Consider the following 14,154-nt stretch of genomic DNA (forward strand, 5'->3'; position numbering starts at 1 on the left):
TTGTGCCACATTCATTGATACCAAATCCGTGCATCACCAGATCATTCACGACTACAAAGTTTACCCAGATCAGACATAGTCATTTGATTTTGTCAAACTAGCTGTAATTTATGATAGTTGATATTAAAGTCACGCTTCTACATTATTGTTCAAGAACAGATGGTGGTACCTCATCTGGCACAACATCCAGTATCGCAGCTACTTCCTTGAAAACAAATACACTTTCATTACCAGTAGAATGTCTTTGTACCAGTTCAACACTTTGCAGCATTTGTTTTATTTAACACTAGACACTGCAAACCTGGTTAAACCACAGAATAACACTCTCTGTATTATAAGCACTAAAAAAAAGTGTCAAATTGGCAATGAGTTATAGTATAATCTGGACTTCGTATGCAGTAGACTCAGCAACATGAAGGAGGCTAACAAATGCAATTCAAACTCACGGGAGAAGGAAAGACTAAAGAGAAGTTTAGGAGGTTTTTCAATAATTTTAAGAAATGAAAACATTACAATCTTAGTATAAGCAGCAGGATTGCCAAATAAACGTAATGAACACTCGTTTTAATATATTTTAGAAAACATTACCTTTTACTTTTTTCCCCTTAAACAATCCTTGAAGATGCTGCTCAGTGATCAATGACTTCCTCCTCCACAAAGATGTTCCAACATGTGTTGAGAGTTGGGGACATTAGTACCACCTCTAGAGCATGGAGTTTGCCTACAGGGATAACGTAAGTCAGCTTTATTACAATATTGAATGGTTCTCTAAGGTTTTCTTTTTATTGTTCTTATTTTACATCCAATATTTATTATCAGAAATCCCTTTATGAGATGGACTTTATAAATTAATCTGGTAGATAATGTATCTCCACAGAATGATGATCTTAATTTTACCCTCCTTTGCAGAGACCAAGAAATTTAGAGACCAAGACCATCCAGTTCCCAGATACAAACTTATTCTGAGGGTGGGCAACGTATTTTGGTAGGTCCTGAAGGCCAGAACTGCCTTCCAGAAATAGCAGGACCTTTTAAAGAAGGCTCTTCCACTACATTCATAAAACAGAAGCAAGGTATTATGGTGAAAACAAAACCTGAATTCTCCAAATATTTCTGGGAGCAAGTAGTATGGTCATGCTCTCAGTTCAATTGGAGTAAAACCTTTGAAAATGATGCCTGAAGAAACAGCTTTATTTTCTTCATAAATAATCATAGTTTGAACATACCAACATTTATTTTGAGAAATTACTGCTTGATGAAATAACATCAGTTCTGGCACTTAGAGGTGATACTGCTAAAAGCACAACTCAGATTCTGTAGTGCTGCAGAACCAATAAGATTAATAAAAAGAAAACCTTAGAAATACACAAGAAATATTGAACAGAAGCTGCCCTACCTTTCACAGAAAGGCAGACTCCAAGCTCTCAGGTGGTACTGAAGTTACCATTCCAACACATGTTGGGACATCTTATAAAACAGGAAGTCTAATCATGGACCTATTAAAGAAAGAACAATACAGTTTAACATTCTGTTGAAATACTTACTGGTCATGTTTATTTGGCAACACTGCTGCTGATACTAAGATGGGAATGTAGTCCCACCTTTTTTGAAAAGGAAATAATAAATGTAAATAACATAATTGTCTTATAATATTGTAACATTAGCAATCGATTAAGTTGGAATATAAAACCAGATTCTCTACTGAACGCGTACTCAACATAAGAAATACGTACTGAACTCCAGTCTCAACATAAGAAACTAAATTATCACAACTACAGACATTGATAAGAAGATTGGGAGCAGTGCACACCTTCTAATCTAAATAAAATTTCTAGCAAATTGCTTGTTTTTTACTAATGAAAAAAACCCTAACTCGGCGCTAAGTTACAGAACTATTCCAGATGTCAGAATGTAGATACATCTCTATACCTGCCACATCTCTGCAGGTGACAAACTGAAGTTTATAGCAACTAGAGAAAGTCAACATATTGGGCATGCACAATAACTTGCAATTTGGATTATACAATACCTAACAAGAGGGGTTTTTTTCCTGAGAAAAGGCAACTAGAATCACAGAAAACACCACTCTAGGTACAGTTCAAGTGGACTAAGCATGTCGTTAGGACAACGCACAACTTCAAAATGCTATGCTTAAAAACAAGTACACGTTAGAACTATCTCCAAACACAATCAAGAGTTATGTCCACAAGTACTTAAGGAGGCCACGCAGACAGAAAGATGCTGGTGGAAAAACTGATATTAAAAGGACTATTTCAGTTTGAAGACAAATCAACTCATGGATAAAAAGTTAAAAGTCAACAATGAAAATGACTAAGTCACATCAACAAAAAGTGCAGTGAAAACAAAAAATTATGTTCACAGGCAATCTGATAGCTCAGAATTTCAGAACCCAGAAGAACTGTAATCTAAGCAGCTATAAAAACCCTCTAAAGTAAACCAACCAGAGAAATAAGTATACTTTTATGTTAGAACTGCTCTATATATGAAAGAGCAATCATCAATAGTACAGTTTCATCTCATTCAAACATGAATACAACTGTTGACAAACAGACAGATGAAACGGGGATGACAGAATGACTCTATTATTAAACTAGTAACAAATGCTTTAAATAGAGGGTCTGAAATCTACTGGCCTGATTCCATGAAGGATACCTCAATCAGTTTTTAGAAGGTTTAGCAATATAAAATGCCCTCTAGAGTATTCAAATTATTTATTTAAAATGTATACATACGTATACAACTGGGCTGCCACTGTGGTGCCACACAGTAGATTCAGTATACTCCAGAAGACAGAAAACACAGAGAAGCTATTTCCTTATGTTTTAACATGCATTTTTATAGCAAGTCAAGTGTGACTGAACAAAGAAAGAATCAAGGCAGAACAATGATCAATATTTAATCAGACAGAATTAAAAAATGTATTACATGTAAAATAACAAAAAGGTAAATCCATAAATTACGTTGAGCCTAACCCTACAATCGTTACACTGATTGAGACAGTGGCTTAAATCTATCAAGCCAAGCTGCTCTGAAGCTGTTTTAAGGAAGACTGTAGGCTTTTTAACTACTGGACTAGGAGCATTTGGATTCATCAGCACATTTTTAGGCTTCATAATAATTGGCCCGCACCATTATGTGTGTTCTAGACTGAAAATCTATTTGGATGAAGCAAGAGAATCCAGTACTAGTTTTGTGATAGGAAATGCTGCAGGTGTATGCTATGTTGTCAATGTAACAGACTTTTCCCAAAGGAAATTTATAACAATGCTAGATAACAGACATAAATACAGTATTTCATAAAATCATGCTATAGAAAAATTGATTTCCTAATGCAGATGTAAAAATAATTCTGAATTAATGTGAAACAAAAATATCATTGATGATTCTCCAATACATTTTTTTCATACATATTTAAGTAAAAATAATTTGAAAATACAAGATGGACAGTTAAAATGTATTCAATATGGCCAAAGCAGTCCCACATTTCTTAGAATTTCACATTTGTAATTATTCTATTCAGCCAGTGCTCTGTAACAATAAAAACTGAAGTAGAAAAATTGGGTGAAGAACACTGAAAGTGAAGAGAAAGAGAGAAAGAAACAATCTAAGTCAAAGAGTACACTATGCCAAACTTATTATTATTGCATTAAGACAGTTAATTTATGGTTAAGATTCTCCACAAGTTGTGACATTTTAAGGATAGCCAAGTAAAAGCAAAATGGCATCATCTGGTTGTAGAAGAAATCAGTTAGAATTAAAACAAAAACTGTGGGAATTAATAAGCTGATGAAGATTCTAAGCTTCTGAGGATATCACGCTCTGTTGACCACAAAATATAAAGCAAAGTTTTTTGGAACCACTAGTGGAGGTTCTAGAGACCACCAACTCTCAGTCAAAAGACTTCTCAGGTTAGTACACAACACATCTGTTCCATTTTTCCATGGATTTACTTATCAGGTAATATAAAAAGGGTCACCTTTTGTCCCATCCTTCACTATGTCCTGCTACCTTTCACCAATATTAAATACAAAATATAGTGCAGCCTAATTCTCATCTGCTCTCAGAAACAATGCTGTAATAAAATCATTCCTGAGTGAAGGAGTTTCTATTTTCACAAGATGGTTAAAAACCAGAGAAAACTGTCACGCTTGAAACAACCTGCTAAGTCATATTGTTTTATTCAGGAAAGTGTTGCCCCTTTTGGTAAACAGTGGAAACTCAGAAAGTCAAAAACTAGCTTCTGAAATCTAACTAATACAGCATTCTTACCCACCAAGAAACAGCTTATGAATGAATAAAAGTGAAACAATTACAAATTATTGTTATTTTTTGTTTCTTTCCCGTAAAACCACGTGAAAAATATAGGATTTTTCAGCATTATTTATTTGTGAGGGTCTAATCGGCTTATCTTGCTGTTTAAAGAAATACTACCCATTTTTCTAATAAAGTTAAAGACCTAGAAAGTTTTAAGAGTTTGCATGCACATCAGCATGCACATGCATGAAGAACATCAACCTCTACCTCTCGACTTCCCAAAAAGAGAAACAAAAGCCTTACAACTCTTTGCATATGTTTCATTGTGCTGTGCTGCCATGTAGAAAGATCAGGGTTTAAAGTTTTATGATCCTGAATGGAATAGCAAAAGAAATACACTATCTGCTAAGAAATACCCACTCTTGATTTTGCATCAAAGAAGAATTTGAAACAGTCACAGCCCTGTCTTCCTTCATGAGCAAATGGCAATGATTACCAGCCAAAGATGACTAGATACAAAATTGGATAAGGAAGCATGTGGGAAGTGGATGAATATCTTTGCATGAATTACCTTTCAGTTACTTCTTCCATTTAAATGGGTCAATAATAACATTAGTCATTTAGATTTAAAATAAACTTTGGATGATAACACTGCCAAGTTACAGCAGAGATAAGAACGTACAATATATTAAGAAAACTCTTTCACTATAACTTTGAGGCATTTGGCTGGTGGTTACTGCCAAAGACTGAATAGCATCTGCTCTCACTTTAGCAGTTTATATTCTGACTCTGGTGAATGGAAGCACAATCTCTGAAACAGCCTTTGGGGAACACTACTGAGTTGCTCGACAGAGCTCTTGCTCGGAAAAGAGAGGAGGAGATTAATATTACAGAAAACTTGAAAGATCTAGTTTCTGAGAAAGGAGAGAAGAGCAGTTTCCTAATACTGTACATACCACGAACCTCTCTTTTACTAAAACATTAAATACGTGCCCTAAAACTAAAGCGATCATTAAATATTAATAGATTTAAAGGTAGAAAATAAGGTCTGTTTTAAGTCACATTCCGGTAAAAGTAAGAAGAAACAATGTATTTTATCTCATTTGTCAACAGGCATAACAAAAAGAGAAGAAAAACAACAGAACATAACATACTTTTTTTTTCCCTAATGTGCTTGAGAAGGTCACAGCCTCCTTTGCTTACTCCTGGTGTGTCTAGGCAAGCAACATATGGTAAGACTGAGTTTTTTCGTGAACTTAACAATGTCGTTATTTTAAGTGCCCAGTAGCACAAACTACTAAATTTGTGTGTGGTCCTATGCAATCAACAAATCTGGCCACACACAGTGAAAACCAAGCTTCTAAAACTTCAAAATCAGCTGAAGGAATTCTCTCCTCAAGAGCCATAGATCCCAGATAGTAGCCACTAGTGAACCCCACAGCCACTTTCAAAACTATAAAAGGCTTCATGTAAAGCCAAAATAAAGCTCTGAAAGTGGCTGCAGGAGATCACTAGGAGTGGCCACTCTTTTGGATTCGCTGCTTTTGAGAAGTAAATCCCTGCAGCTGCTTCTAAAAGCTTTGAAAGTTTCATTTCAATTATCAAAGCCAATAAAGCTTCAAAAACAGCCATAGGGATTTGTTCCTCAGAGGAGCAAACCCCAAAAGGCAGTGATGAATAGTGTGATGGGTTCTGTGGCTCTTAAAGTATGTACAGATTCCTGTAAGTCCTACACTTGTAATTACAGCTTCATGTTGTGCAGCAATTGTTACACTCAGACAGTTCATTAAGGCTCATATGGCAAATTCATTACTGATTTCCCATTCTTTTTAACAGTTTTATGTCTGTTTCCTTTTTGTTTTCTTACACCTGTATAAACTATTATGTGAGCATCCCTCACAACAGTTTCTCAAACAAATTTCATTAAAACCTTGCTGGCTTCCTACCTCAGGTGGTGGCAAGCCATCTCACAAAATGCGGCACATAGGCTTTCCCAGACTGCATCACACAATGCCATCATCACATCATTGCAACATGATAACTACAGCATGCAAAATAACTAATTTCTCTGAATGAGAACTTAAAAGGGCACTAATTAAAATACAACAGTGAAGCTTGACAATAAGTCAATGAAGAACTTTGCCTGCAACTGCAATATAAAAAGGCTTCCATTAATTCAATGAACATAAACACAAACAACATTTCAGAAGTAACTGCATGACTTAAAAACCTAACTGTACTGATTTGTAACAAGATTTTTGTCTTATCTTTAAAATTACAAGAACAAATCCCTAAAAACTTTACAAATTTAACTAGTGATGTAAGCATAGTTCTAAAAGAAATACATGATTTATGCCCCTAAAAAATTAGAGCTTAGTATCTTAAGACACTGATAGCTCTGAAATATTTCCAAAATTATGTTGAAAAAGATACATTTAGGTACTAGAACACATATAGTATATTAATGAAGCGTGTCATATAAAATACATTCTGAGCATACTTACTAATCTCAAAACATTTTTTCCACTGAAGTTTTTAACTTCCATTTTCAAACGGCAGAATAAATAAATACACCTTTTTGCCAGGATAAATAAAGACACCTTTCTGAAAAAATGCTGTAAGAAAATCACTATGAACTTAAATAGATGCAGGTGTTAAGAACTGAATAACTGGTTTGTATGGGGAAAGAAAATCTTGACAGATAACTTCAACATTCTGTTAAATCTTATTCACAGGTGTCCTCTGTGACCTGTACTACTTACTTTACCTCTCTGTTCCAATCTTCTCATGTGTAAAACATGAAGGAGGACTGTGAGAAATAATTAATGTTTGCAAAGAGCTTTGAGATCCTTGGATATAAAAAACATGGGGAAAGCATGAAGTATAAAAGTACCAGTATACTATTTTTTTCCAATTTGAGATAACTAAGTTACTTTTGTCACAAAAACCTTGAAAGTTTAGTAATACAAGGTTATATAATAAAATGCTTACAAAACAATCTTAAGCGCTAAGCATATTCTGTTACTCAGAATTGCATAACTCCAAAGGAAACACTATGAAAAGGGAAGGACACGTTTCTCACCCATTTCAAGTATGCGTTTATGTAGAGGTATAGCAGCAAGAAAGGGTTCATCTTTACAGGACTGTATCTGGGTCCCAACCAAGTCAGAGCTGGTAGCCATAATTCGGGCACTTTCTTCATTAAGATTAACACCAGCCATAGAGGCAACATCATTGATGTCATCATCATCTCTGTAATGAAAAAAGAAAAACAAACAAAAATAATTCTGCATATGATATATTCATTTTGTGTATTACCTGCTTCTCCAAAAGTAATCATCATGCAACTTGCCCGGTGGCTGGCCAACTGGAGGCACAACCACTAGGGTCTCTATTTTCATAGAATATATTCTAGATTCAGAAATAACTAAATATTTCTCTGATCACATTAGGAAAACTTCAGAAGCAGGGCAATTTGCCTGTAACAGAAGGTGTGAGAGATGTGTCTTTTCTTCATCCGAGAGTCAGTGATATCAATCAAACCAGGATCGTCAGGAAACTAAAGGCAATGATCACCACTAAAGACAGAGAATTTGGCTATTCTCTTTATGCTGAAAACTAGGAGTGAAATGACAAAATAAATAAAAACTCCACAGACATTTAAAAGCAAAACTTGCACTGTTTCACAAGTTCCTATCAAAATGTGCACCAAAGCATTTTCAGCAATAGTCAGAAAAGATTCTTTGACCATGACAAGTTCACAGGTAAGTTTGGGTTCCAAGTGTGGTTTGAATATGCCCTGGTATTTTCTTGGCAACATACAAAAATCAGTTGAACATATCAGCTAGTTTTAGAAAAATAAGCTGCATTTGAGAAGATGATAGCTGCGCTTCCCAGGCCACTGCTTGTCCTGCAATACCCTTCCTAACAGCTTGAAGAAGTACTGACTAACAAATTTGAGTTTCCATACCTGTACCTCCCAAGCATCTTTTACCTCCTACCTCTATGACATATGACTCATAAGTGTGGAAAACCACATGGTTTTAGTACATTCTGTTTAGCAGCTATTACTGACATGAACACTGTATTTCAGTATATTCTAGGAGCAATTACACAACCTTTGAAAATACACATATGGAAAAGATCCACATATATCCAACTCCAGACTCCTACTACTGCATCAAGCAAACAAATAAAAGCTTAATTTAAAAGGATTTTTAAAAGATTATTTCATAGATGTCATCCTATGCACCCTAGAATACTTTCTGTCACCTTGTAGCAAGTTTAATGCCTACAGTAAAAAACAAAAGCTGCAAGTAAGGTCTGAGAACAAAAGGAGAGAAATCTAGAAATCCATAATCTAGGTCCTCCCTGTCCTCCCATACTCTCCTTGATATCTGCACTAGAGTAGCCAATTTTGGTGAAAGACTTCTGTATTTGTTAGATATTGGTTTTGTTTTCTTTTGCAGGAAGAAGTTAAGAAGGGATTTTTGTTTGTATAAACCTGGAGAAACGTGCTGAACACTTGAGGCAGAAAATGGGAAATTTTACAATGATTGCCAGAAAAATGCGACACAAATGAGCTTTTATTATTTTCCACGAGTGCTAAGCACTTGATTTCTTCTCTTAGAATGAAATTCCTGAGGATAGTTGTCCCAAAAATCGATCTCCTGCCTTGATGGTTTTCATGCTGAGTCTAAAGGATTTTCATTTTTTACATTTCACATGGTATGTATGTGATGCTCATAGGAGGGGCACAAGAGCTGCCGTGAAGAAACCGGGCTCCTATGCATTCAGTGCATACATGACCGAACTACTCTTCAGCCTTGTCCAATCAGTTGTGAAACTGCTCCCAAATATCACAGCTGATTGATGTGGCTATTTGGCCACATAACAACTAACAGCGACTTAAATTATTCAGCAACGAGTTCATAAGATTCTAATTACAAATGAAACAGCAACTAACACTAAAAAAGGGGAAAAATCTAAGATTTTGGTGGGTTAAAAACCTGAACGCTTGAAATAGAATGAGCATCACCCAAGGTAAGGCACCCAGGACTCAGAAGGCCCAAACCCAGCAGGCCTTACAAACCACAGTAAAACCAAATTCATATAAAGGTATTTATCATAAAACAACCTCAAAACTATGGTAAGACAGTGGAAGCTACTAGAAAACAGACTTGAGACCAGAATTTCAGAATAAAGCTAAATCTGACCAAACTACAAAACATTAACCAGCTTATGCAGTTAAAAAAAAATAATCCAATATTGATTCCCAGTGGACCCTCACACATCTCTGGGTGCAAAGGCAGCACTGCTGCCCTGTGGGGTCTGCTGCCTGCTGAGGGGACCTGAGCACAAGGACTCAAAGGATCTTGATAAAATACTAACTGAGCAGGATACTCATATGCTTTCTCTATATACAGCCCCCATGATCTCACTTGCTTTAGCAAGCATTTATCACACTGTTACGTGCAATCTGGCTAGCAGTAACGCAGTCTCAATCCTGTATTCCCAGATCAGGTTGCCAGGGTTGAGGTGCTTTCATCTCCTTCCAGCAATCATCCATACAAAAATCAAGACAGCACTCCTGACTTCAAGAACAGGATTTTTAAGAGAAGTTTATACTTATCTCTACTTTTACTTAACAGCTGAAGAAAGTACAATCAATCTTTTACCTCCTTCTGCTTAGCATTTTAGCTATTTCAATTTTTATTTAGAGTACAAATCTGTGACCACATTATAAATAAAGAAATATTGTCTGAAATAAAAACAGAGAATTAATTTGGGCACAAACCTGGATTCCAATAAAGCTATCAAAATCAATGCAACAACACTTACAAAGACCATCACTGTAACTCCTGGACAGAATAATTTCCTTCCATCTTACATTGGCCATCCACTATCTGTGAGTACATCTATTTTTTTTAATGTTACATGAAAAATACATATGAAATGTTTTAATCATAGCTGAGACTACAATTTTTTTTCAGTAACAATGGGAAAAACTCTATCAATATATCCTTTTTGACTTTGAGGAACTTGATCACGAAAAAGAGCTTGGGTTTGGATACTGAAACACATACACATTTATATATAAAGAGGGACGGCATTCTTGCCAAACCATTTCCTATATAAGTCAACTTTTAAATTCAGATGGGTGAGTTTTCAGAAGTCATTCCATGGAACAAAGATGCCATCCAGTGGTCGTCTAAATTGATGATTACTCTCTATCCCTTTTCATCCCAGCACAGTATTTAACAATTTCATGTTTCTTGGCATATATTAGTGCTCATACTAATTACAGTGTTTCAGTAATTATTTCCATTTTTTACTGAATTAAATTCTTATGGGATAAATCTAACATTCCAACATGTATGCTATTTTTAAGAAGACAGCATGGGTTCTCAAACTCTTTCCAAATACAAGCTACATCTTAAGTGGTCCAAGAGTTCAATTCTTCCTCCTATATTCAACCTCTTGTTACACCTCTCCCTCTCCTCTTCATTAGAAACACTCATGCAACTACAAAAAGCAACTCTTCTTTGAAAATAAGAAAGAAAAAAATGAAGTATTTGCGCAGTTGTCTGTAACATGCTTCAAAGATTTTGTTTAAACTAAGACAAGCCATTATAAAAATCTGGTAGCATTTTCTTTATGAACAAATCTTAACTGCAAAACTGTGTACTGTTTTTCTTTCTCACGCACTTTGTAAGATTTGAGCCAATGATGTCCAAATCTGCAATACTGAGCTGCTCCCAAATAAGCTATAAGAACACATAAAGCAACTGAAACAACATTATACTATTGATTCCCCTCACTTTCAAACGTGAAATTTTGTGTCATTAGGGCAAAGTCCCTACATGTATGCAAGACTGAGCAAGTCTACAAATTCCACGGATCACAAGATCAGAGACCAACATCACCACGTTGGATATAAACGGTGACCTGAAATTACAGTAACAGCCACTTCTATATTACATTTTGTAATGGCATAAATTCTATTTACCCAAATTTACTGTAATGCTTATTTGGACTTCCAAGTTTTAACTTGAAACTTCTCCCTAATACTGCTTTGTTGTACAATTCATTCACGGTCTATGTTGGATCTTCCCACTGATAAGCGAAAAGGATGACAGAACATACCACACTTGTGGCCAGCATTTTTCTTGATTTTGAAAAATATGGAAAAAATACACAATCACCTTATAGCTTGAAGTATTTATTTGGAAAAACAAAGAAACTTAAAGGTTGCTGTGAAAAGGAAGGAGCATCTGGCTACCCGGTACACTATGGCAAACATATCGTCATCACACACATTAAAGGAATGGTTCTGTTCACTTCTTGCCTCATTTTACAGGCAATGCCACTGAGCCTTACTCAATGCAGTCAGAAAGTGGTAGGATCATACAAGAGTACAAACATGTATCTCCATCCTTGGAGATATGTAGAACTGGACAAGTCTCTGATCGAACAAAACCTGCTCTGAGTCAGAAGTTGGACTAGTTGATCTCCCAAGGTCCCTTCCAACTGAAATTATTCTGACACAATATCAGGGGGAACAAATGTTCCCACTAGTTCTTTGTATTGGCCACAATCTGAACTACAGGTAAGAATTACTTTGAGAGTCTGATACTTTCACTGTCATCAGTGGTAGATTATTTTAGTGGGAGCTCTGAGGTTACCAAACTAGATGATGAGGTACACAGCAGTTGGAGCCAAATACACAGGCTCCTAGCAGACGTCAGTGGGCCCTCTGCTTCATCTCTCCTCACTACAGAAACCGCTGGCTGGACTATTACGGTACAAATGCCAAGTCTGAATCTCTACTGTAAAACGAACAAACAAAAAATTACAAAAAACTGAATTCAAACTTCCATCCTTAGTTATTAACATAGACAAAAAGTCAACTAAATGGAGTTGTCTGTGGTTCTCTCTGAAAAATTTAGCAACAATAAATTTTAATACCAAAAATGGTGACATAAATTTCATGAATACAACAACTTCACACTGCAGAAGTCTTGGGTTGAAAACTCTGTGTCATGGAATACCTACTATAATATCTAGTGAACTCATGTAAGCAGTCTTATAGTTCATTAATAAATGCTGACATTAAAGGCTAAGCTGTAATACGCAAAATTCCTAATTGCTATGTCTTTTGTAATTCCTTCCTGTATTTCCCACAGTGCAGAATAGAAGAAACTGAAAATAACAAAGTCCACATTTCCATTTCTAGTGACCAACACTTTGCTCACAAGAGTGAAAATCTCAAGTAAGTTATTTTAAAGAAAGCAGAATATAAAATAATGAAACAAATATGCAATAATAAAACACTAAGGGCAAAATAAATTTATACATAACACAACTATTTTTCAAAATTCTTGCTTTGCTTTAGATGCCAGTTTGCCTTCTGGCTAAAAACACATTCTTCACACACGCTGGGAATGTTGAGGAAAACTAGTCAGCATTCAGAGGATTAATACAGATTTCCAGCTCTGTGCCTTTAGGCTTAATAGTCAGACATCTATTTGTCCTCAGGAGAAGTTAGGGGTTGAAATGCAAATATGCAAACAACTGAATTCTTTGTTAAGATATCAAGAAAAAACTTGATCTTTGCTGCTGTTTAATAAATCCTTGCAATTTTATGGACTTATTTAAATGCTGCTTTGTGTCTTACTATTTTGATGGAGAAAACAATGCAAGGAAACAAACACATTCATTCTGACTAAAATTTGTTCTCTAGAGGAAAAATGACATACACCCTTGACAGCTTATTTACCAAACTCACTAAAGATTTATTGATTTATCAATCAGTGCCTTGAGCATTTGCTTCTCCCCAAGGGAAAATTAACAATTCCAGCTAACCTAATATATTCTATGTATAAACTAAGTGAATGCAAGAATCAATCCTGGCACAGTTTACAACATCCAGTTAAAAAAATGCTGTCCCTTTTGGTGTATGTAAAATTGAAAGCTATACTAACGAAGAATAAATGCTCATGTTGCTTACAAACATAAAAAATACTTATTAAGACAGTACAATTGAACCCAACAGACATTTTAAATCATTTAAATACTCAGTGGGAGGCAAAAGCATTGGAAAATAAAAAATTGAATGATTTTGCTTCTAGATTAATACTAAGTACTACCACTATTAGTTGCAATACTGACATGCCTCAAAGCAGAGATATTTCAAAGAGCTACAAATTCTCTTTTACTTCACCTGCAGAAGCATAAGCCTGAAAATTAATTATCGGTTTGATGACGTCAGAGCAATATAAGAATTCCAGAAAATGAAAAGGAAAATCTAGGAATATTTTGTCATTTAACAAAGAAAGTAAATGTCTAAACACAAATAAAATATACTTTCATCAGTGGAAAAAAATTAACATGATGGCAGTGAAAGCAAAATGCAGTAAACATAAGATTAGCTTTTCACTACGAAGACTAAAAATATCAAAAATATATATAAAATAAAAGTCTGACGTACGGAAGAACTGGTATAGCAGCTCAGTGCATCAACGCTACTGTGTTGAACCTTTGAAGCATCTGATTACCACAGGGACCCCACAGAATGCCCCAACCTCTGCTACCTAAGTAAGCACGTGACGAATAGATACAGCAATGCCTTCTCTTTAAAACCAAGAACAACAGTCCTCCACACACAAACAAAAAAAAAAAACCAAACCCACCACCAAAACCATATAGTATTTTCTCTATGCTGATGAGGGGAGAAGCCTATTGACAGGAAGCCTTGTCATCACAATGTCTTCTCAGCAAGATACGTTCCATATGAACATTAGAATTCGACACATAAAACCAATCATGTATTTTTTTTAAAACTTCATACACATAATTCCATTTACCAGAAGTTTTATT

At 35.4% G+C, this 14,154-nt stretch overlaps 1 protein-coding gene across 1 annotated transcript in view; it reads right to left on the reverse strand.

The window, feature by feature from the left end:
• The window catches only part of LOC137669217 (transcription initiation factor TFIID subunit 4-like), a 140,928-nt gene that overhangs the window by 89,755 nt on the left and 37,019 nt on the right, over nucleotides 1-14,154 (reverse strand). The window contains exon 10 of the mRNA XM_068411192.1: nucleotides 7,358-7,527. Coding sequence (XP_068267293.1) covers nucleotides 7,358-7,527 — 170 coding nt within the window. The remainder of the gene's footprint in view (nucleotides 1-7,357; nucleotides 7,528-14,154) is intronic.

The sequence above is a fragment of the Nyctibius grandis genome, chromosome 12 (assembly GCF_013368605.1).
Source record: "Nyctibius grandis isolate bNycGra1 chromosome 12, bNycGra1.pri, whole genome shotgun sequence".
In the NCBI taxonomy this organism is placed as follows: Eukaryota; Metazoa; Chordata; class Aves; order Nyctibiiformes; family Nyctibiidae; genus Nyctibius; species Nyctibius grandis.